We start from the raw sequence: 26,629 nt of genomic DNA on the forward strand, positions 1-26,629 counted from the left end.
ATTTTCACTTTGTAACATATATCCTTAAATCATATAACGTTAAAACAAAATATTTCTGATGCAGTATTACAATACGTCTTTGTAAAGGATTTGTAATAGAGTATTTAACCCTAGAAAGCTAACGCATCATAAAACCTATGATCCAAGATGACCATATTTCACCGAACACCCCTTAGTCTGTAGGCAATGAACTCGTCCGCTCAGTTCCGCTCACCACGTTGCCTTTTGTGTCGGTTTAAGCTAGACTCAGTTGTCAACCGGCTGCCCATATAGTTGTATTTAGAACGCGCTCATACGTTTTACGACACATTAGCTTCTCTGCCTGGATTTCTGCTGCAAAACTTTTTGCGTACTTTTAATTTTTTTAATTGTTGTGTATGCTTTGATTGAATTAAAGTTCAAATTATTTATAAGCACGAAAAATGAATTCAGGGAAAATATGTAGTGATGAACTTATTGTACAATATTTGAACGAGTGTGAAGATATTTCGGACCCAGAAATTCTATCTGTGGAGAGCATCGGGGAAAATGCTGTGTGCACTGCACTGATGAACTTTAAAACCAAAATGTTTGTCAAGGTGTAGTCTAACACGTCATATTCATTAAAATTCAATTTTTTTAAAACTTATTGGTTGTCATAGTTTTTTAACCCCCTCGTAAATTTTACGATACGTTACCCTTAACAAAACTTTTCATACATGTTAGCTTTCTAGGGTTCAGAATACTATAAACGGAAAAATGTATGAGTTGACTGAAGGTCGTCCCCCTCCTCTCCCTCCTTGGAAAACTACATTGCAGATAATAATCAGTCTCTTCTCAGTTAACTCAAGTTAGAATTTAAAAATAAAATAGAAATATAGCATAGGAGTGCTAGGATTAGAGCATGTTCCCCCACACACATAAATTGATGTTATACCAAAGTATGTTCATATTTAACCATATTTAATTTTCATTACATTAGGAACATGGCATTACATTGTGATGACATATATCCTTAAAAAATTGTGATTCACATATTTTACACAATATGCTTGAGTCTCTCACTGTATCTTTCAGAATTACTTTGGGTGGCACCAGAATTACTCCCTTGTACCACTGCACCAGGGAGTCCTGCAACACAGAAAGGTGATGTGTATAGCTTTGGGCTCATTCTGGAGGAGGTCGTCCTACGAGGTGGACCATTCGAAGCAGCTAGTCAGTTTCTCTCTCCAAGAGGTAAGTTTTTGTTTGCAATGTAGGAATCCCTTTGAACCACAATGGCCAATTCACATCACATAGTGAAATTGAACTCTGATTCAAATTGAAAAGCTGCCCTTACACTGACTCTGCAAGGTACATAGTCACTCTCACCTTCACATTACAAAGTTTGGCATCAACCTCATGTCATCAGATGACAAGGCTGTTGTGACACCCAATATCATGAGGTGCACTTATAGCACAAGTAGGCTTACACTAAGATGGTGTAGTTGTCATTACCCTTGAGACTGGTTTACATTGGTTGAGTAAGCGGGAGAGTTACTGGGACAAGTTATTGGCTTGTCTGCTTGACTCCACCATTATGTGGCATGTAGCTGTTTACACACTTTCTAGTAAAGTGGGATAGTGGCTGCAGCTGTTTGGTGCTAGTTTGACAATATGAACACGTCGACATCGTTGGCGATTTAGAAAAAAGCTCTAAAACAGTTAAGACATTTTTTTTTTACAAGAAATGAATACAATAATGCACGAGAACAAGTCTTGAAAGAAAATTAACTTCCTTGATTTTTCTATTTCCTATTGTTCTTGGTTGTACGTAGAACGTAAATTCTTTATTTTCAATTTTACTTCTCCTACGCCTCTACAAACTTTATGTTGTCGGACTTAGATCACCTCCTATTCATCGTTGATTAAAAAAAACTACAATCACACTTATGCAAAATCACAACACACTACTACTGCACAGACTCCATACTCTCCTCAGATAGCATTTACATTGATCGAGTGGTTTGTCGAGTTTACGCGCAAGTGAAAAATCAATGGGAGAGGAAGCAGCTCGGTCAAGTCGCTGTCCTCCATGGACAGCCACTCGACTGTCCTGACTACCAGAGTGAGTACTGGCTCCAGTACTCTCCCCAGTTGTTTACATGATGAGAGTAGATCGCTTTGCTCTACTTGCTCCAGCTATTCTCCCGTCGACTCGACCAATGTAAACCAGGCTTTACACTGTAGGATTCCTAGGTTACTCTTACGTTAGTACAACATGATGTCCTCACACTAATATTACAAAGTATTTGCATTAAGATGTTAGCTCTTAAACTCATACCCCAATATTCATAATATGAAGTTACCATCATCTTCAAACCCTCGGCCCATGTGCTTGAACACTACATTCCTCCACCTTCACATGGAGCTGAAAGAAGAAAACCTTGCTATTAACCTCTTAACAGATTATTCCAAAAAATACGTTTAAATTTTCATGTAATTTTTTCATTGCTGAAATGTAATAAACACTTAGGTACGATAATTATGGTACCTATTAGATTAATTTTTAAGAACTCGACAATGAAACATTGACCTCATCATGGTACTGATTTTAAAATCCCTGTATATATGTGATGAAAATAAGCAGCATTTTTCTGATCTATCATGTGAAGGTATGGGTGGGAGTTGTCCAGAAGTATCAATTTCACAAAGGAAAAGGCATATTATCACTCAACATTTAACTAAAAGGCACATTACCACAAATACTGTACATGAAGACCCCTGTTTATGTGTTAGTGGCCGTGTGATAAGCCTTGAAACATGGATCAATGCACAAAGCTACATCACACTCCTCGCCCATATATCTTGATTCTCTTCACGCTACTTATATCTCAACAAAATCATTATCAATAAACTGATTTAGATAGTACATGACATCCTCAGTACATTGCTCAAAATGAATTGCAGGATTATTTGTGAAAAAAAAACTACAGGTGGAAGTTGTCCAGATGTATCAATTTCAAACCAGTCTGGCACTTGCAATATCACCATTAGATGAATCTGAGGAGTAACTTTCTTCTTCTGAACTGTTCTCAACACCCTCTTAAGCACTTTCAGACTTACTAAATTTACTATCAAAATCCTACCCTCCATTTTCATGAAACACTCATAAGAAATGTGGTAGCTAGTCTGACTTAGAGATGCTACTGGCAACAGTAAGAATGCAAATGCAAAATGAAAGCAATAACAGCAATATCTAGCGTGAATAACCATAAAATAAAAAATGAAAGTGATTATGGCAATATCTAGTGAGAATCACAAGAAACAAGAAGAAACGAGTATACTCGGGAATTTAAAATGCATACTACTAAACATGCAATAACCCCGAGTATACTCGGGATCTTATTTTTTTGTTAAAATTAAAAACCCGAATATATTCAGGTTTTTATGTTAAAATGTTAAATTGAGAAATCTGTAGTTTGGAATGAATCTTCAAATGTAAATATGTGAAACAAACTAAATGTCCTGTAAAAGAAAGAATTTTGGTACATTTTAGGTGTATTAATGAGAGAAATGTTCAGGTTTTAGAAGATGTGAAATATACTCAACATTCCCACCTGTAAAAGTGAAATTGATTGCAAGTGCTAATAATAAATTAGGAAGAAGTTAAAGTAACCATTGCAATTATAAAAACAAAAATTAAATGAAAATGAACGTGGAAACTATTATTTCACCTGGATACCAACAAGCAAGAAAACAAACAATCAAAACAGAAACATCCAGTAATAAATAATTATAATATGAATTGTTAACTGGTTCATGGATTTTGTCCACAACCAATAAATATTTTATAATATATATATATATATATATATATATATATATATATATATATATATATATATATATATATATATATATATATATATATATGACATAAGCACATTTTGTGAACAGCAAACAATTAACCACCTTGGAACTGATTCAAAAAAACTATGTAATCTATAGTACAAATCTTTATTCTTCCAATTCCAAAAATTATGGGAGATAAAGGAAGCAACTACAAAATGACTCTCTATTCATTTTATAAGAATATCATTATTCACTGTATTTGCAAATCTTCCTCATTCCAATGTGTTGTATTCCAGAGATTGTGTCGCGAGTGGCTGCTAGGGAAGAGCCGCCATTTCGACCTGCAGTCACATGTCGAGACTGTCATGAGGATCTTCTGGAGCTTATGGAGAGGTGTTGGGCTGAGTATCCTGATGACAGACCCACATTTGAGGGCATCAAGAATTGTGTCAAGAAGCTCATGAAGTATGAATTATTAGTACTTAGAAATTACAGTTTGTGTTCCATCAAAATCATTTTATGTACAGGGTGGTACAAAATAAGCTGATGGATTTATTTTCTATGTATTGTTAAAATAAATAAAATAAATTAACCATTTAAACTGCAAATGAAAGCTCTATTCTTGGAAATTTTTGACATTAAGAATGGAAAACCATATCGGTCAAATTACCATTCTTTCTTGTTTGCAATACATGCCCTTCTCACAGTATTTTCCATGACCTCCCTCAGAGTTTTAAGAAAAAGCTTTTTCCTGATGTTAGCTTTCAGTTCCTCCATGGTTTGCAGGTTGTTTAATTTGTTTATGAAACCACTTAATTGAAAGTGTGATTTGTCGCACATTAACAAATTTGAAAGAAAGCCTGATTCATTTTCAATGTGATTGAGGAAGGCTCGGGGATATTGCTAATCCAATTCCTTGTCTGCATGATTAAGTGTTTGAATTGAATTTTATATGGATAGAGATGCAAGTCTTCATTCAAATATTAATTTCAAAGTGTGAGGAGAAATCTTCAATTTCGGCGAGTGTCTTCTGGTTGATGTTTGGGGTTGATTTTCAACACTCTGCCATACAAGTTTCAATGTTTTGAACTGATCAATCACTATGAGGTCTTCCAGTATATCTATAACCTTCTACAGTTCTCATGTCTTCGAAACTTTTTAACTAGACCAGGTACATAGCCAGGAAGGGGCTCAGGGGGCTGAATATCCTACAAATGTTTTGTTTGGTAATTAATTTTGCTTCCAAAGCATGATTAAAGTCTTATATAATAAGTTGCAGTATACCGAGGGATTCATCTTCAGGGCTTATACCCCCCCCCCAATTTTTCACCTTTAGATGGCAGCTGCTTATAAAGGATGAGCCCCTCCCCCGAAATAAAATTGTGGCTACAGGCCTGATCTGTTACTTGTGTCCCTAGTCGGTGCCTTACAAACATTTTAAAATCTGTATAAAACACAAATCGATTATTTTGTAAGAACACTTGTTACAATTTTGGTTCACTGAGCAATCGTCCACAATTCAATTTCCCAAATCTTACCTTTTATAAAAGACAAACAGAAATTTAAAATATTTAGTCACAAGAAAGCTAGAATTAAAAAATCAGCATATTTTGTGCCACACTGTATAATATACATTTAAATGATGAATTTGCAGGTGGCTACAAGTCAGTTGGTTTAGATTTTATATAAAAAATCATTACAGAAAAAACAGTAATGAAAAGGAGGGAGAAAATATATAGCTGTCAAGTAGGAGAAACAATCTTGTACATTAAATTTCACAATTACTACCTAATTATAATAAAAGTAATTCAACTTTATTTCATATGTATCAATTGGTCCGAACCAATGCTGAAAGTGGGATGTATGCAAGGGCATGTCATCTTTCCAGTTAGAATAATATGCCTAAAATATACATGTTTCACTGTCACAATGAACAACCATACAAGCACTTCTTCATGTATTCACAAGACTGGGGCAAATTTTCCTCACTGAGGAATTTTTACTTCTATCACTGATCAGAAGACAAAATAGTTTGTTTTTTAATTATGAATATACAACAAGCTAAATCACAAACTCAGTGCAGTAACCAACCTCCAAGACAGAGTGGTTAGCACAGCATGCTATGATGCCATGGGTCCTGGAATCCCAGCATGGGCATGAGTAGGGTTACCAGATCGCTATAAGGAAAAGTAGGACATAATGTCCAAAAATGTAGGACTTCAAGTCAAAATGTAGTACACAAAACATTCTCTATAAATAATACACATTTGCAAAATATGTTAGAAAGTAATTTAAAATTGACACCTATCAGTAAAAAAAAAAAAATCCAAACTTGTAATCATACTAAAAATGCACCTCTTACTACATGTTTTAACTGGTACTTCTCAGAGGAGTAATTTTTTCTCAAAATTTCGTGTTTAGTTAAAATATATTTATGAGAGACTGGACAATTAAATTCTTTGAAATTATAGGGCCCAGTACCAAACGTTTTACAGAATTTATGAAAAAAATATGCATCTCACGAGTCCATTATGCTGATGGTAATGAAAGCACTCTCTCAACATTTACATTATGACCTGTAATGGCAAGCAATTATCGTAATTTGAAATGGTTCCAAAAGTTTTATCTTGGGTATTTTTTAGTTCAATAACTTTGTACTCTATAATCCCAGCTTTACAATCAAAATATTGAATAAGAATGGGAAACATTTTGTTCCATCAGTATAAATCCCAAGACAATAATAAATTCCACTCAGGAACAGAACAGTGACATCATCAGAATGTGGCCCCAAAATGTTGTTCATTAATTGCTTCTGTTGTTCTAGCAGAAACTTTTTTTCTTGCTTTTGGTCAATAACTGAATAAAAATAAATTTCACTATTGAGTTTGGGAGTACAGTCCAAGACTTGTAACTTGCATGATTTCTCTTTGTCCAACTGAAACACATTCTTTCCTAATTAATATTATGTGATGCTCAAAATGTAGGACATTTTATGATATTTTTCAAATTCCTCCCGGACGCCGGACATAAGGCTAAAATGTAGGATATGTCCAGAAAAAACCGGACAGCTGGTAACCCTAAGCATGAGTGTCCCTTCATCAATTTCATCATGTCATGTTCGTGATTAGCAAAAAGTGGAAGAAAAGAGAAGTAAATACACCAAATCAATCAATCAATCGGTTCTCTGAAGACTGGTTTAGTGAAGGAAATGTATGCCAATTCTTCACAATTAAACACAAACTTTAAACTGATCATAAAATTTGTGACTCGAAAAAAAAACCCACTAAGATGATCACGTATTTGTAAAGCAGGATATTTTTATCCACACTAGATAAATTAAGTTGTACTATATTTGATAATAACAAAGTATAACATTCTCAACTGCTTCCCCGCAATAAGTTTCTCCCAGTGTTTTGAGGTGAAATGGTTAATGTGGTATGATAAGAAACTAGGTTCTAAGGTTCCTAGGTACTAATTCTGGTAAGGCATGGACATTTGTTTGTTCCTTCGTTTATTTCATCAATTCATCTTCCATACTCAATCATTGCAATTACCCTACATAGGTAGACCCAGATAGCTTGAAACAAGTTTTTCATGTAAAGGAAACAAGCTTGCTACAAGCATATAATGGCAAGCTTAAGATGAGCCAAAATTGCACCAAGCTTGTCAAAGAAAGATACATGTTTGAAACAAGCTTGCATCATGCTTATAAGATAAGATAAGATAAGATAAGATTTATTTCCATCCACTTGATCATATGAGTACAAATAGCACTATGATATGAGATAGGTCAATTACATGTATAATTTTGAGTACAAAGGAATTAACACATACTTAAGCATATTAAAAAGTATAAAGAGTATAAAATGAAATTACATGTATGATTTTGAGTACAAAGGAATTAACACATACTTATGCATATTAAAAAGTATAAGAGAGTATAGAATAACATAGAAAATAGAAGAAAAATCAAAGGTTGTGACTATTAGTGAACATAAAAATACAAGAAAAATCAAAGGTTATGTCTATTAATGAAAAATATGATCTAAGTACTCCTCTGTGCTATAAAACAAATACTTCATAAGCAAGCTTTTTACTGTTATTTTAAATTTGGTTGGATTATGATTCTTGAATTCCTCTGGCAGCTTGTTATAGAGTTTTACACCTTGAAATCCTAGACCACTATGTGTTTTGGATGTGCGGACAGTAGAAAGGTGGAGGGAGTTATGCATACGAGTGCTGTACTTGTGTATGTCCAGATTTTTTTAGACGATTTTAGAATTTGTATGAATAAAGTACAACGTTTCTAATATGTACAAACATGGAAGAGGTAATATTTGAAATTCATTGAAAATTTGTTTTGTTGGGTTTGAGAGGGATACATTCTTCATAATTTTTAATATGCGTTTTTGCCAAATAAAAATTTTCTGCATTTTGGGTGAACTGCCCCAGAAAGAGATACCATATGTGAGTACAGGTTGAATCTGTCCAAAATATACTGTCCTTAAATCATTCAAAGTTAAAACATTTCTCAAAATTCTCATCATGTAGCAGAGCCTGCTTAACTTTTGAGTTAAATTAGTAATATGCATGTCCCAAGACAGGTTTGTGTCTATCCATACTCCTAAGAATTTTATTGCATTGCATTCTTTGACAACTTCAAATCACATTTAAGTTTTTTATTTGTTTTGCTGGATTAAAATTTATTAGAAATGTTTTATTAACATTCAGGGAAAGTTTGTTGTTGTTTAGCCAGGTGTTTAGTTGTGTTGTTGAAATGGAATTCTTGTGAAGTTGCTCATATTCCAGGCTTTTTACTATGATATTTGTATCATCCGCAAAAAGTATTGTTTGAGACTCTGATAAGGTTTCTGGAAGATCATTTATGTAGAGTAAAAATAAAACTGGTCCTAGAATTGAGCCTTGCGGTACACCTGTATTGAGGAACAGTTGGTCTGATTTGATTTTGTTAATATCTACATACTGACATCTGTCTTTTAAATAAGAGGTGAACCATTTTTTTGCTAAAACTCTGATACCATAATGGTCCATTTTATCTAGTAAAATGTCATGCTGAACCAAATCAAATGCTTTGATGAAATCTAAAAATAATCCGTGCACATGCATTTTTTTGTCTCTCGATTTTAGTATGTTATTTGTAAATTCAAAAATAGCTTCTGATATTGACTTACTTTTTTGGTATCCAAATTGATGTTTGGATAAGATGTCGTATTTTTCTAGGAAAGTTACTAATCTATTTAGCATAATTTTCTCTATTACTTTAGAGAAGACCGATAAAAGAGAAATTGGCCTATAGTTTGAGCATTCTTCTTTGTTGCCTTTCTTGAATAATGATCTCACTTTTGCTATTTTGTACTCACTAGGAAAAATACCTGTTTCTAAAGATGTGTTGCAAATACTTACCAGTGGTTGTAAAATACTATTCGCACATTTTTTTAGTAGAGAACTTGGAAATTCATCTGGCCCTGATGAATACTTATTTTTTAAATTTATAATTACCTTCTCGACTTCTCCCTCGGTTACTGGTGTGAGAAACATAGTGTTTGTGTTTCTGGGACTGTTGAAATATGTTCTTAATCTAGGTGTAAAGATTACTGCATTTTTATTTACGGTATTGAGAATGTTCACAAAGTATGTATTAAAAATTTGTGCTACATCAAGGGGATTGCTTATTTTCTCTCCATCAGCCATAATTTCTATCTTTTCATTCACGTTCTTTGTTTTCTTACCAGTTTCATCATTAACAATTTCCCATAGTTTCTTTGATTTATTAGCAGATTTGCGTATTTTATCTGCAATGGCCAATTTCTTAGCATTGTTTATTACCTTCCTGAGAATAATTACATATTTTTTGTAGTGGTCTTTAAGTATGGGATTCTTGTTTTTCTGGATTTCTTTATATAATTTTCTTTTTGTTTCACAGGACTTTTTTATCCCTTTAGTTATCCAGGAAATTGATTTTGTTTGATTTAGGGGTTGTCTGTATCAAGTTTCCCATATCAAACTGGCTTTGAGAAGCTATAAGCAAGCTAATTCAAGATTACAACAAGCTCTTGTGCTATGTGGGAGAAAAGTACCATAAAATAATCAAAATGAAAACTCAAGCTTGTAAACTTTTTTTGTTGAATTATATGTATGAAGAAATACTATAGAAGCAAAAATAAGTATTCACTTTCAAGATTTTTTTCCTTCTTTATGTATGACACAACATATAAGTTGTACGTATTATTTCAATGACATCTTATTTAATTTCAAATTGTCCATACATTTTTCTTTCATCTTTCCTACTTATTAACTATTATTATTTTTTGTTTTGTTTTCTTTTTTTCTCATTGGATATATATACTGTTTGTAACTGTAGACTGTATTCTGACAAGGGTTAGGTAGGAGAACAGCATATGCCGAACCTCGCCCGCTCAATAAAGATATATTATTATTATTATTATTATTTAGAAAACCATCACTGATGCGCACATGTTCAGATATAGTTAATCTTTATCTTTACTGTCTCTAATGTATATAATGAAAACATGTTTATTTTCTTCAGGGGATACTGTGAAAATCTTATGGATGACTTGTTGCATCGAATGGAACAATATGCCACAAATTTGGAAGCCTTGGTTGAAGAAAAGACTGACCAATTAAGCCAGGAGAAACGACGTTCTGAAGAATTGCTGTACCAGGTATTACCCAGGTAAAGAGATTGGTAGGTAAAGAGAAAGGCATTTTTTGTCTGCTTGTACACAACAGCGTCCACAAAATACAGAGAAATAAGTTTCTTTCTGACATTGGAAATAGATAATTCAACTTAATTTTCTTGGTTTAATTTTGAATACAGGATCATTGGAAAATAAATTTTGAAATTTAATATCACAGTATGCATAAATACTCACAAAACTCCTGTCAACTTTGTACAAATTTGCAATATCTTCTACCAGAAGGTATGTCACATTATATGCAGTGAGTGAAAATTGTACACATGTACAAATGTTGTATTCTCATGTTACCATAGAATCTTCATATTAAAATGTTGCAACTTCCATATCAAAGTTGAGGTTTGATCTTTACTAAAACAATATCATTGTCTATTGTTGCAGGCAAGTTGCTGAGCAACTTATGTCAGGCAAGATGGTACAACCTGAACAGTTTGAGTCTGTGACTGTCTACTTCAGTGACATTGTTGGTTTTACAGCATTGTGTGCACAAAGTACTCCAATGGAAGTAAGTACAATCACCTATTACTAAGGAATTACGGAACTATATAAATATGTCTGATTAAATTTGTCAAATATTCAATTATCGATTAGTAGATTTAGTATTCAGATTTACTGTCGAATTAAAAATTATAGATACTAAAGTTTGGACTCTATTTAAAAATTAACTAGTAGACCTACATAAAAACAAGTTACATCAAAATTTAGCTTAGTCAATTTTGCATTAATCTATGCCAAGCAAATTTCTTTCAAGTATACCTTCTATTCTTTTATAATCGTGAGAACAAAAAAGTGCTGTTTTCTTTGGTGTTTTGCAAACGATTGCTCTCTTTGAAATTATGTAAATAAAGAACCTATTGTTATAAAATTTTACTACAGTGCAGGCAGAAAGGTTTTTGAACACAATTCTTAATTTTCAGATATTTAAAATTTGTCAAAAAACCGTATCAATTTTGCAAAACAACTTTTTCTCAGTATTAGGTAGTCCTACAAATACAATATCAGTGTTTTGAAGCTCTTTGCATCTGTTTTCAAAACCCATTATCATTGTCAATTCACATTGCAATACAGATTTTATACAGATTTTTATTCAACGGAGTAAATATGTGCGTGGAACATGGGAACACTGCACACAGCAATGTCAGTTAAACTGTGACAACTGCAGGTGGTTCCAAATATTTATTAATAGTTTATAACATTCAGTCACAGTAGACTTAGATTTCCTTGGCTTCTATGATGATATTGCAGTGCAATCAAATCCTACAAATGCTTCCCAATTTAATCTCTTTGAACATTTCATCATGGATTCACAGTGTAGTGGTTCAAACCCAGCACTGCTCAGAGTGGGATGATACAGGGAGATGCTTACCCATGCCCAAAGTAAAAAAAAAAAAAATGTCTTCAAGCATCACCCAACTAGAAAAAATTGCATAGACATCCCTCACCTACTTCATTGCCTCCATGTTGAACCATACAAGCATCCCCACATATCCCCAAACCCAACAACAAACCATTCCTCTAGCTGTAAATATTCACCAATAGCCATTTCCAGCTGAATGGGGGAGGTGGGGATAAATGTTCCCGCTTGTCCTCCCTCTGATGCCCTTGTGGATGTTATTTGGTTTAGATGATCGAAGATATTTATTAAAACTGTTAGGCTTATCAGGCTTATCTTTTAGTATGGTTTTCTAAACTACAAACTATGTTCTATGTTCGGCGCCCACCCAACGTCGAATAACATGGGTACCTGGGGGGTAAAGGTGGTCAGGGGCATGATGCTGATCACATCACCCCCACTCACGACCGGATCAAGAAAGTGTGGGGCGTTACCCCCACACCACCTCTACGCATTCATGGCATGATGCTATGCACAGGGGAACACTTTACCTTTTTTACCTTTTTTATGTTCTTAATTTCATCCCAGTGGCTACATTGGGCCTATCTAGGGGCCCTGGGTCTAATGTCCAGTGGAGGCATTAGTTTTTTTGTGGATTAGCGTCCACTTTCCACATAAATTTTACTTTATGGTCAAGCATGTAACTTTTCCTCTTGCTGTACTTTTTGGCCGACAATGGAATAGGAACTGAAAACGTTCACTGATGGAACTGCTGTTCTGTTTTTATTATGGAACACTGCAAACATCAACTGCCAGCATCTTTTATACATGTGTACTTTCATATTGTGATTACATGCATCTTGTTCTGAAAAACTGCAGCAAATCTTTCTCCTCCGATTTCATGCTGCCTCTCCTTGCCTTCTCTGTGACACCCCATCCTCTCCTCCACACTCACAACTTGAGACTGACCGCTGCCATGCCCGCCTATCCTGTTTTGAAACTTATGTTTTTTGCAATGACAAGAAATGTATACTTCTGTCACATCAACCGTATTTTGTGAAAATTTGTACGTATAACACTGAATTACGTATAAATGCATTACATACAAATAAGGTTCAATTAACACGTTTTTAAATTATATTTTGCCAGGACCTATAGAAATTTACATACGAAACAGAATTACACAGAACTGAGTTACATATAAAACAGTCTCAACTGTACTTGAGATACATCCTTCTGTCTTTCAACCTGGATAATTCCTCATTAAAGTAACTGTAACTACAACCAATGTAGTTCATATTTTGTTCTAAGTGCTTCATGTTGCATGTAAAATATAACACTGTAAAATATTCAATTAGAATTCCCATTGTGGTAAGAATATTGTTTGCGTTTGCTGCCCGGTAGGACCCTGATTGTCTCTCTGGAATGGATGGTATCACCATAGAGCTGAGTTCACCGCGATCTTCTTAAGGTGTAAAGAAAATGAAGGCACTTACTAAAACTATAACGATATATTAATGATAAATATGTACACATGACACGTAATTACACTGTCCTGCACTCCTGCCTCAGTAAACTGTTTATATGAAATTGGAAGCCGGTTTTACAATAACACATCACTAGTTCTTCACTGAATGATATCAGCACTATAATGTTCCTGTGAAACTGAACTACGTATCACTGCACTTCACTGATATGCTGAATGAAACGTAGCCACGTTAGGCTTACGTATTTGATGAATATCCGCAACGCGGTGACTCGGCTGTTGCCGGAGTGACTTCTGCACGAACACTGGCGGAATTAAGCTGCCGCGCAAAGATGACGGCAACTAGGCACCGCACCCGATATGAACTGGCCAATGGGAGTGCAGGTTTCTTAAAGCACTGGATATACACAAAATGAGCAATTGGTTATATAAAAACAAATGCATTAGCAAAATGAGCAAGAGAAAAGTTCTGTTATTTGCGAATACAAGAATATATAAAAAGATATATCGTGTTTAGTTTCTAGAGATAATTCTCCAACAAATATTCATAGAAAATATATGCATGATAAGTGAAATAGTAAACATAATTTTTAAAAATAAATAATTGAAGTTATAATTTTCTCTTTGGTGTCCATTACTAGAATACCTACACCATATGGCAGTGACAGCACTGTTATTTAACTGCATGTGGAAAGTTATGTTGGTTTCGAACCCAGATTTATAAATGGATTCATTGGGTAAGATCTAGGTGCATACTTTTAGAAGCTGCAAGAGAATGTCATTTTATAACTTCTATTGTTTGCAGAGTAAACTGGTTCAAATATATATTGGATGCAAATTGTTCATATCTATTTTGTTTCATTATTTCTAGGTTGTTGATTTCCTGAACGATTTGTACAGTACTTTTGATAGAATCATTGGCTTTTATGATGTTTATAAGGTAAGTAAATTTTAGTTTTTTTCTAATTTAAGAATATTTTTAATAACTACTAGGTTATAATTGTTTATTGTTCTAATGAAGAACTAATACTAAACTGAACATTTATTTTATGACCTGTATATTTTAGGTAAAGCATTAATAGGTAGCTAGTGGTAGTTTTGTTTTGTATACTAATTGCTCCAAAGCTTCTCCCCAAATAAAATAAAATAAAATGATACTGTATACTATATCATATGGTATAGTATATGTGTTTTATCACTGGGATCCTTGATTTTGCATGACTGTGATAGCACCCAAAGGTTTCAACTGCACCAAATGAAGAGATGATAATCATTTTTGAAGGAAATTTTAAACCATGAAATTAAAAAACAAATTTCATATAACAACATTAATTCCACAACAAAAGCAGATACATTGTGAAAAAATAAAAAACAAGAAATAAAGCATCCAAAGAACAACTCTGACTGTAGGATTAAATAACATCAAAATATGTGATTGATGAATTGGTATCATGGTCTCAAATGTATTACCCCCTACTAATAGCTAGGCCCTGCACCATGGCTGTGCAGTCTAAGGTGTCATGCTTTGGGCTCCATCTACAGGATGCACTCAGATTCGAGTCTCCTGCGGAAAACATAACAACTTTTCTCCTAGCCTGTGTATGGGACCAGTGGCCACCTATCCTCGTCAGGAAATTGGGGAGTTATGAATGAGTAACGTAACCTGGTCATGAAAACCTACAACAACTGGGGGTTGTTTGTGCTGACCACATGTCACCCCATAACTGGTTGGATGATCGCCCACCTCGAAAGGTGGGAGTGAGGTCGGCAGCCAGTAGGTAGGCCCTGACCATCATGGGCTGTCCCTCTGTGGGTTATTATTACTGAAAACTAGATAAGACTTAAAGAATTCTGTATTGTTAACTGCATAAATTCATAATGTGTACTTTAATATAATACTTAATTAAATATTTGTTTTTGTTATTAATAGGTTGAAACAATAGGGGATGCTTATATGGTTGTTTCTGGCTTGCCAACTCGAAATGCAGATGCCCATGCAAAGGAAATTGCGCTTATGTCCCTTGCAGTTTTAGATGCAGTGAGGTCATTTACCATTAGGCATCGGCCAGATGCCCAACTTCAAACGAGGATAGGAGTTCATTCTGGTAGGTAATGTTTTGAAATATTTTGATTAGGTGAAAAAGGTTGAAAATGAGTGTATCTTGCAATTTGACTGTTTGTCCTGTATATTGTTTATCACTAGTTTTAAAGTATGAGATTCATTGTGAGAGTAATGTTGCAAGGAGAAAATTACTTATGATCTTGGCCACAGTGGTGCTTATTAGCCCATGATTATTGAACCAGATTGTTGAGACACAGAGTGAGCCCCCAGTGGACTGCTTGTGCAGACACACTGATAGAAATATTCCTGCATAAGATCACTCACCTCAAGAATTGAAATGTTTCTTCTATGTTGCAGTCAGACACTGTACTCGCTTAACCAATATGGTTCCTAAGTAATGGCATGGCAGTATCATGCTCAGTAATTTTGTAAGAAATAATACAAGCAAATAAGAAAAGCATGTCATTCTGTTCATTTACTTTGTCACTGTTATATTTTTAACATTTTTCTTCAAAGTCATAAAGATAATTCAACTTCAATAAAAAGAAAGTTTATTAGAATATATTGTATAGCAACTGAAGAAATAGTGGATTGTCTATTATTCCATGTGTGCCCTGTATCAACATTGGAACTCATTTCACATTTCTCTATTTATGTACTGCAGTTACATCTTTCAAAAATTTATTACTAACACAATAAAAGTAACTTAATCAGATTTTTTTAATCTATTATATCTCGACAGTTTCATGGAATGTAATGTCCACCTTCAGCAGGAGTTCCTTGTAAAATGTGAAACAAATTTAAAATGTAATGTTTTGTGTAAATTCTACTATCATATTTGCTCAAACTGTTAAGTAATAAAAAAAATAAATCTGCAGAAGTTACTTTTTATAATATAAGTACTAAAAAATAACGTAAAAACCCAGACTTAGTAAAAAGCTTTAAGCACTTTAAGAATTTAAACAAATACAATGAAAGAAATATTCTTTCCTAGTACTATAAAAATTTGACCTTTATGTAATATTAAAATGTAATATTAATGCTGTAATACATTATGTTCATTTTCTATTTCAATTGTAGGTCCAGTATGTGCAGGAGTGGTTGGACAGAAAATGCCTCACTACTGCTTATTTGGTGACACAGTAAACACTGCTTCCAGGATGGAGTCCACTGGTCAACGTAAGATAATATAAATCTACATTATTTATCTGATTGTGATTATTGCACAATTTACTCTCATTAGATTTCTTTAAGAAACAAATACTTCATTGCTCATGGTTTCTCATGCTGAAGGGGGAATTTCACCTACCTTGAAATAAGTATACAACACTATGGTTGGTAAAGCTCATGTACGTACTATTTGGTACATGAGCTGTTTTTCGTTTCCTGCATTGTGACTGTGCGTGAAACTTACCTGTAAACTTTCGTGCTTGTATGCACTCTGAAGCAAGAAGTGGGAATCTAGGATAAGTTCTGAAGGTACAGGGACAGTAGTGATGTGTATGCTGTTGATGTGAAGTCTGTGGTACGTGGTGTGTAGATAGTCCAGGTCATGTTAATAAATTTTGCTACCTTATTGGGTAACTTAGTGACACATTCTGTCCAACACAAAAGACGCTCCAATGAATCTACTTCAGTTTCTGTTCTTGCAGATGCTGAAGAATGCCACACACATACAAAAAATTGTATGTACAAAAATCACAGTAAAGGAACGTTAAATGCTGCCCTAACTGAACTGAGATCTAAATGAATAATTCTTTGCCCTGTAGAGGAGAAGTATTTCGAGGGAAAACTTTACCGTGGTGTGTCAAGGAAGTGCAAGAAAATGGCTTCATTGTAATGCAATCGACGGAACTGGTAAACATTGGAAGTGGCCACAGAAAGCTGACAAACTTATATTCTTAAGGGATTATTATATATTATGTAAAACAGATTAGCCGAAGGAAATTAGACATCGAAATATTTTTACGGCTTCTGACATCAAAGTTATTGTAGGATTTATTAAAAAGGTTCCCAAGTAACCACAACCGTTGGGCCAACTGCAGCTTTTACGTGGGAAAGGTTGGGTTTACATTGGTTGGAAAATTCAATTTGGTCTTACGTTGGGCCAATGGTTGAAGCCAACATTATAACAGGCATTCTTGAGAAAATGGTTAAACAATGTTATGTGCAGACTAAATTCCATGAAAGTTGGAAAACTAAGTAAAGTCTAGAATTTTTTTGTGGTACCACTTGAAGGTACCTTAAAAATAATGATACCCTATGAATGAGAAAGTGGTGTGTATTTTGTTTTATTTTACACAATCAATTTGTACTATAGTTTACATTTGACCTCACAATAAATTATATATAATATATATCAGAACACAAACCTATCAAACCATAGGCCATGGCTCAGTCAGAAATGCATCTGACTACCATGCTAAAGGTCCTGGGTTCGATCCCCGGCCGGTTCAAATCCGGGAACTTTCCTAACGTTGGAAGTGGCTACGGCACCCACCCAGCATTGAATGACATGGGTACCTGGGGGAAACCTTGTGGGGTAAAGGCGGTCAGGGGTGTGATGCTGATCACATCACCCCCACTCATGATGGGATCAAGAAAGTGTGGGGTGTTACCCCCAAACCCCCTATATGCCTTCATGGCATGGTGCTAAGCACAGGAGAACCTTTTACTTTTTTTTTTTTTAACCTATCTATACTTCACTTTTCAGTACATTGGCCCAACGTAAATACTACATGTTCATCCAACAGAGAAACCATATGTTAGCCCAATGTAAAAAACACGGATTGGGCCAACATTGAAACCACAGCTAATGATATATTCTTACGTTTGGCTAACCATTTTCAGTACAGTTGGCGCAGCGTTTGACCAACCAGTTATGGTTATTTGGGTTGTATGAGCATAACATTAACATTGGACTCTCATTCTGATGTGCAAAAACCAGCAAATTACTTGTTGCATTTACAGCAGACCAGTGTGTGTTGTTTTCTTTTCCTTATCAAAATATTCCAATATGTTTCTGTTTGTGAACTACAACAGTTTATCATGAGAAGTTTACCAGGTTAAAATATTCTATATGTGGCTTTTTGTACTTTCACTCTAATTTATGCATTGAACTGCACTGACACAAAGTCACCCTAATCCATGGGATGCCAATCTGACAACTATTTGTTTCATTATTTCAATTCTCCTTAAATGCTTTGCAGAATACTTAGCAGCATTCAAAAGTTCAGGCTTTCAATTTCTATAGTAGTACTTTACTGAGACACTGCAATTTTATACTCTCTTGTGGTGTATAAAAAGTCATGAAAAGTGTCCCAAAGTCACTCCAGTTTATCATAACTTTTTCATAGTTTTTCAAAACAATATTCAAATGTAGTTTGAAATTAGTCAGTGGGATCTCTGGAAACAACTATCTTGAAAGATAAAAAATATCAATTGAAAATTGTGATTCTGGGAGTCAAAATTAGAATTGCACTAGAAATGTACTAATAATAGAAGACAAAAGAAATTATGTGTCTCACAGATTACAGATTATCATCAGAAGATAACATAATGCATCTATTAATATTTAAAAACCGACGAATCAAAGTTCATAAAACCATGTAAATTTGTCTTGGATCATTTTTTGTTATAATGAATAATGAAACTATCGCATTTTTATTTGTTAAGTTCAACGTCATATATATGACATCCAGCCATCAACGCAAATGATACATATTTGTGATAAAATATTGTCACAACATTTGTTTCACGAAAAATCTGTGTACCTCTCTTGATCAACATAGATAGCTTATTTACTCACAAATGCTTTAATATTTGATAAGTCAACATTCATATTAGATGTAAAAATGTCTCAAGCAGTCCATTTTACATGTGGGAGCATTGTACTACTCATTAAGTCACTAACATTAATATGTAAGCATATATTTGCAGAAACTGACCAAACAGATATAAAATGTACTTGGTTCCCTTCATTCATACAACCCCCTTCATTATAGCAGGTAAAATTATTTTCCTTAAAATAAAATATCCAGATCTCTGTATCTGTTACTAAAACATTTCCTAGTTAGGCCCTACCAGTATCTTCCAGCAGATGTAAGAAATAGATCTACAGGGTGTCCGTAAAGTCTCTTTATAACTTCAAGCTTTTATTCCAAACACACATGAAGAGATAATTAAATGGAATTTGTCACATAGTAGCAGTATATATTGATTTTTTTTTTGATAAATTAATAAACTTCAATATGGGCACCATTGGTTGCATGAAGGATGTCAAGGCGAAAATCGATTTCGCGCCATGTCCGCTCTAACATGGCCTCATCAATGGTGGCAATGGCGTCAATGATCCTTTGTTTGAGGTCAGAAATGTTCCATACATTTGTTCGATACACAGTGTCTTTAACGTAGCCCCATAGAAAGTAATCTAGGGGCATTATGTCTGGTGAACGAGGTGGCCAGGGAATAGGGCTATCCCCCAATCCACGTACCGGGAAATGTTTGGTCCAGGAAGTCACGAACATTTAATCCCCAATGTGGTGGTGAACCATCCTGTTGGTAAAGGACGGTTGGTTGAAGGTCAGCCAGTTGTGGTGTCACATATTCAGTCAAAAAGTCAAGGTAAACATTTGCAGTAATTCTTTGCTCCACAAAGAAAAATGGACCAATGATTCGAATGAACACCAGTCCACAACACACATTCACCTTTGGACTGTCTCATTTGGGGTCCATTGTCGCATGGAGGTTATCTGAGTCCCAGATTCTCGCATTGTACTTGTTCAGTTTACCGGAAACATGAAATTTTGCCTCACCAGTAAAACACACTTGGTTGAGGAACATTGCATCCTCCGATATTCGATGAAGGATGTCCACTGCAAATGTTTTGCGTTTCGGTTTATCATTGGGCTTGATGGCATGCAACAGTTTCACTTTATACACAATCAATCGCAGGTTGTGGTGTAGGATCTTGTGCACTGTTGATCGTGCTAGCTGTAACTGTCTGGCAGTAGTGCAAATGGATTTCTTTGGATAATTAACAAAGACTTGTCTTACACGTTCGATAATTTCCTCTGATACTCGTTTTCTTCTACTTCTTGCTTTATCCAAAATTGTACCGGTCTCCATGAATTTCCTGTGCCATTCACGAATTGATGGACGTGCTGGTGGTTGTTTCCCATACCTAGTCCTGAAGTTTTGCTGAGTCTGAGTGTCAGATTTTGTTTCAATGAACCACGCCACACATTGTGCCTTTTCTTGCGGAGTAGCCATTTTTCTTTCAAGGACCTCTCTTTCTTCACAATGTTACCGGAAATACACAAATTAAATATTAGTACAAAATTTAATAGTAAGCGAGTACAATAACAAAAATTCACTTAAATATCTCATCGTTTGCATTTGTAGTGAATTTTTGAAGTTGTAAAAGAATTTTGTGGACACCAGGTATTTCCAGCTTCAATGCAGTATGTTGTCGTAACCTAGCAATTAATTTTTCTCTATTATTCTCAACATCCATTGGCATATGGACTCATTGTTAAGTTCTCTTTGTCATTATTAATGACCTAAAAGCAATATTTATTGTTAGAACCTTTAACTGTCAGATCCTTAGTTGAAGAGTATTTTAATTGTTAGAAATATTAAATACATAAAATTCAAATAACTTGGAGCCCCATTAACCAATTTGGGTAAAACTCTGTACCAAATTATAAATTTTAATTGTTAACAAGTTGAATCTATTTTAAACATTCACATGTACAATGCATAAATGTGTAACTGCATATATAGACAAGCCTTACAAGGAGAAATTATGATACATTTACAAAAATATAAATGAAGTTACTGAAAAGTTTATTCTACAACCCCTAAAGTTTAATAAAGTTATTCAAATTATTGTCTTAGGAAACTGCTGCAAGCATAGGTTTGCACAGGCTCTCTTATTAGAGGGGGCAAAAGCCAGGATAAAATTTCAGTCGTGAAAGAGAAACCTCATTTAATGTTTTCTCACTGTTTTAGTTTCATTGCATTGATTTGTTTGGTATACATACATACATATGTACAGCATTATTAAAAAAAGAATGGTACAAAAGTAACGTTAATTTATTTTTAAGTGAAAAAGAGATACAAAAGCAATTCTGGTGGAAAAGAAGAAAGGAAGGTTGTAAATTTATAGCCTGTGGTTGTAATTGACATAAAATCTGCTAGAGGCGCTACTTGTTGTTGATAGCTAAAATGGCAATAACGAAGGTAGAGCAAGCATATTGTGTAATGGAATGTGCACGAACAGGGGCAGTTGTTACAGTTCAGAGACACTTTCATGTGAAAGACACTGTGTATGTTCCTCCATTACCACAGGTCCTGGATAATTGAAAGCAGTGCATCTCTCGTGCACTGGAGATGATAACCAAGGATATGTTGAAACGCGTCTGGCAAGAAATGGATTATAGTTTTGACATCTGCCGTGTTACCCAGGGTGCTCATAACTTTTCTCTCTCTGGTAATTGATAATGCATTACATAAAACAAAAAAAAATATGAGAGAAGCGACAAAGGAAATATTTTAGATCCAAAATTTTGCAAACTGAAAACAATATTGATTTCACATTGCACAAAAAATGTCATGGTGCACCATGGCATTCTCTTCTACATTTTTTTTTTTTTTCATTTAGATCATTCGGTGCTCAGGGCCAACTCCTGCCATCCCCTAGCTACGGCTCTGAACTTGACAAGATTTTAAGAAAAGGAGACATTGCGAGCAAGAAAATTTTACGAAATGTATTTTTATTTGTATAAAATTTGATATTGAGGGGAGAAATTGCCCCTGTGTGTTCCCCTGCAGGTGCTCTTCGCCGTCGGGAAGAAATAATGCAAGAAAGACATGATAACTAATTCCACCTTGAGCATCCTTTTGTCCTGCTCTCTTAAATTCGACTAGTCTAGCTTTCTTTTACCACACTGTTTGCCCCCCTTTTCCTTCTAGAATTGATTTTCATCCAAGGTTGGGGAGGGGCAATTGCCCCCTGTGGTTGTACCACTGTACCCCTTCCCCCGAAGTTGTTTTGATCTTTAATCAGCTTGGAAATAGTTAATCGTTTAATAATGGCAATAAGATTCCTCTCCACTAAATTTCTAGGTGGAAAGTTCAATAATGTAGGAGGGACATGGACGTCTGGAAGGGAAGGAGGGTGAAAAATGGCCACACCTTTCCTTAGAAATCGAATGTCAACATAAAAGTATATATTTCACACATATAATTTGATTTATATTAATGCGATAATTTCAAATTGAATTGGTGATTTTTAAAGGGGCAACACCATTATCGGGGTAATATCCCGCATGGAAAAATACCCTGCTTGTCCCTCCGTGAAAAAAATCTGCAGACGTCCATGATTAGGAGGGCAATCCCCCCCCCCCCCCATGCGCATTCCTATGGCTGAAAGTTATATGTAATATCCTTCTTTCACTAGTTGAACAAGATGAAATGTGGAAACAGTTACAGAAAGACTAGAAACACTGATTTACGCACAACTTCACTATCAGAAACATTAGTATAAATTAACAAGGAGATTAATTAAAAGTTTATACTGTACTATTTCCTTGCAGCTCTGAAAATCCATGTGAGTGAAACTGCCAAGGCAATTCTAGAAAAGTTTGGAACCTTTCAATTAGAACTACGAGGTGAAGTTGAACTGAAAGGTAAAGGAAGAGTCACCACTTATTGGCTGATTGGGTCATCAGAGCCAAATACCAGAGTCAGCACTCCACATCCCAAAGAATCTCCTAAATTAGAAGCACCACAAAGTTTTCCTTTGCTCTTCAGTGGAAGTAAGGTACATTTTAACATTAGTTTATATTTAAAATATGTCAAATGTATTTGAATGTTTATTGTTATTGACATCAACAAAAATTCCTGTAAAGTTTTTAGAAAATATATATTTTGACTATCAGTATATAATTACATAATTATAACTGTACGTGTAATATTCTGTATTAACTGTTGAACTTCTGAGATTTCTGCCACTCTGCCCACCACTTTTACCTGGCACCTCAATTGACTAGTTACAAAGTTTAAACTTTTGTGAACTTACGATTTTTCTGTCGCTTTTCACTGATTCGTTACTACATATCACCACAATTGCTTCAACCAGAGGACAGAAAAGCATTAGTAAACTTTCTTCATTGTATTCATCTTCAATGTAATTCCATACATACTTCAGGAAAAAAAAGGCATGGTAGCAAATTAATATACTGAAATGAAGTACTCATCTGAGGGCCTAGAACACTAGCATGTTCCCATATTAAATTGTAACTAGCGCTACATAAATTTTACGTACATGAAGAAATCGATTTTCAACAAAACTTCTACATCATGAAAACAAATTGATGATTCTCTTTTAACATTATTTTGTTTATTTTCCTTGTATTGGTGTGTTATTCTTCATTTTAAAATGTATATACATGGTTTTATTAAACAGAATATTTTAAACGAATGTTTCCATTGACAAGCCTGTACGTACATTAAGAATGAAGGCGAGAAATTCAAACAATGAAAAACAAACAATAATAATATTAATAACACTGTTGATAAGGAACAAATGTAATTTAAATATATTACAAAAAAAAATAGTGCATGCTTCTAGACTATTTTTTTCAAATTCTAACCATCCAAATCGAATTTACGAATGTCAAAATTACGTGAAATATTTTACTTGTTTTACTAGAGCTACGTAAAATTGACGTACAGTGCACAACATAATAAACCACATCAAACGCTTGCACCTTACTTACCACAGTGCTGCCTTGCGTCTGACAGACTACTTGAGGCACTACTAGGTGCAGAGGTGAGTAGGTGGGAGGTGGGAGGTAGGGAAGGGAATTAAGGGCCACCATACGAAAATTTTACATACACTAGTGTTCTAGGGTTAATGCCAGATTGATAAGCGAGTAATTAAATTGAGTATAGTAATTATTTGGTACTTTCTTATTTCATACCTACATAATAATTGGAGGGGGATATTGAATGTACATGGATTCTTTTTCTTTTGCTAACACATATATATCTTATTCTTGCAGAGAACAACTCCAAGTGAGCTGCCGGAATTTCGAGTTACTTGCTATGATTCACAAGACACTACTAGTATCAATTGCCCAATAATGCAACTGCCTAATGGAACAACGGAGGATCAGTCAATAGTATGAACTTTGTAACAAGACCTTGAATGATTGCACTAAATGTTTCTGCTATCTCATAGTTACTTAAGATTACAGTGTTCCTTCAATCTCATTTGCTACAGTATTGGTATGAGAATATTTTTCCAACAATAAATAGTAATCTTGCGTTACAATAGGAGAGAAACCAAAAATTCAACAAAACTTTTTGATATATCAGAAATATTTAAGCAAGTGATGACATACTTCTCATGGTGCTGAAAAAATATCAATTAAGAAATTATTCATTTGACTGATGTAAACTCCGGCCAAAGATCTCTTATATGTTACAATATTGATGCATGCAAGAGTCAAACTGAAAACAATGGCTGTTTATTGACTTTTTGTAACTACCTTCTTAAATTTTTTGTTGAAGTATGAAATCAACAACTGGATCAGCCTGTAGATATGTATGTTAGTGGAAAGAAATTTCAAAGAAGTAGCTAAAACGTATTGTAATGCACTTCAGTGCGTGATAGCATATTTCTTTCCTAAGATTATCTTTACAGTCTGAAACAGATGTGACATAAAATAGCATTTCTGATAATAAAACATTGAAGTAAAATATTTATTACAAGATTATACAATTCACACTTTAAATACACAAATGATGACTGATGAATTCAAGTAATAATTTATTACAATGATAAACACATTACAAAACTGAAAGTACACCTAAGTTACCTTGTTCATTATTGAACATTCAGTTTATAAAGAATATGATTACACTACAGACTTGAGATCATCATGTAAGTGCTTTATAATGTATGTGAAGGAAACTTTAATTAGTAATTTTTATCATGCTGCCTTTAGCGTTTTTTCATGTTGTTTACTAAAAACTGAAAATTTAACAGCATTCCAGGATTATAATACTAATTTGAAAAATCCATTGCAATACTTACAAGCCTATCAAAATTCTCTTACCTTTACCACAGCATGAGTTGTTCTTTTCTGATGCCATGGTATATCTCAAAATAAATAAATAATTAAAATTAGAATCATTCAATAGAGCTTTAGTACATAAAAATACACCTTCCGTCTGCTCATAGGTAAAGAATCCGTGGCACATCAAATGTGAAACTATTAATCTACATACAACTACACAATTTCATGTGTACCTTCTATTATTAATAAAATGAACTCCATGTTTTCCATTAGATCGTAAAGATAACTAACAGTTCTAAAAGTACTAAGAGATTCATGTCATCCTGAATTACTTATGGTTGAAATTGAGTAAGATAGCAGAGAGGTGGTTATCATTTCTGCAAATGTGGTTACAAATAATCACACCCATAACTAGAGATTTCCGAGCTGGGACAAGAAAGAATTTAAAATGCCCTGCACTGAACATCAATTACCATTGCTTTGGATAAATATTATTTGTAATAATATTTTAATACAGAACAGAACAGAGGGATCCCACAAGGAATCCAGAAGCAAAATTATATAAATTTCCTATCAAGGTTCACTGACTAAGACAAAAATGGCCTGTGACAAAAAGTTCAAAATGTGTATTTAGCATTATTTATTTTCCTGTTCAAAGGTTAATTTATAACCTACACACTATTATTAAAAAAAATTACTCTTATATTAGTCATTTTCCAGGACTTCGTATGTTACATGGTCATTAACATATCCTGTACAATAAAGGTTCTTAAGCAGTAAGTATAAATTTGTTGTATCTTAGAGACAAACATTTGCATTGTGAGAGAAGCAAACAAGAAAATTTTTAGACCTTTTTCTTAACAAACTACAAATATAGATTTAATAGGTAGGGCACCAGTATTCCATCAGCACTATGACATTTTTCTTCTTCTTTTTTTTGCTTGTTTCCCTCTTTCCTCAATTCACTCTATTGCTCTGTGAAGCTGTGCACACAATGCTCACATTGGATCATGGCCATATTTAGAGGGGGGGCTTTTAGGGTTCAAACCCCCCTTCCCCAAAACTTCTGGTATGTTGGATTAATGGGAGTTCAGAAACTAAAATTTCTAA

General features: G+C 34.3%; 1 protein-coding gene across 1 annotated transcript in view; it reads left to right on the forward strand.

The window, feature by feature from the left end:
* LOC145991744 (atrial natriuretic peptide receptor 1) overlaps nucleotides 1-25,078 on the forward strand; it is a 390,591-nt gene extending 365,513 nt beyond the window's left edge. The window contains exons 15-23 of the mRNA XM_083127821.1: nucleotides 1,057-1,215; nucleotides 4,110-4,278; nucleotides 10,382-10,528; nucleotides 10,932-11,055; nucleotides 14,241-14,309; nucleotides 15,300-15,474; nucleotides 16,512-16,610; nucleotides 23,030-23,256; nucleotides 24,500-25,078. Coding sequence (XP_082983947.1) covers nucleotides 1,057-1,215; nucleotides 4,110-4,278; nucleotides 10,382-10,528; nucleotides 10,932-11,055; nucleotides 14,241-14,309; nucleotides 15,300-15,474; nucleotides 16,512-16,610; nucleotides 23,030-23,256; nucleotides 24,500-24,625 — 1,295 coding nt within the window. The 3' untranslated portion in view covers nucleotides 24,626-25,078. The remainder of the gene's footprint in view (nucleotides 1-1,056; nucleotides 1,216-4,109; nucleotides 4,279-10,381; nucleotides 10,529-10,931; nucleotides 11,056-14,240; nucleotides 14,310-15,299; nucleotides 15,475-16,511; nucleotides 16,611-23,029; nucleotides 23,257-24,499) is intronic.
* The last annotated feature ends 1,551 nt before the right edge of the window (nucleotides 25,079-26,629 follow it).

Source organism: Lepisma saccharinum, chromosome 1 (genome assembly GCF_977018435.1).
Source record: "Lepisma saccharinum chromosome 1, izLepSacc3.1, whole genome shotgun sequence".
In the NCBI taxonomy this organism is placed as follows: Eukaryota; Metazoa; Arthropoda; class Insecta; order Zygentoma; family Lepismatidae; genus Lepisma; species Lepisma saccharinum.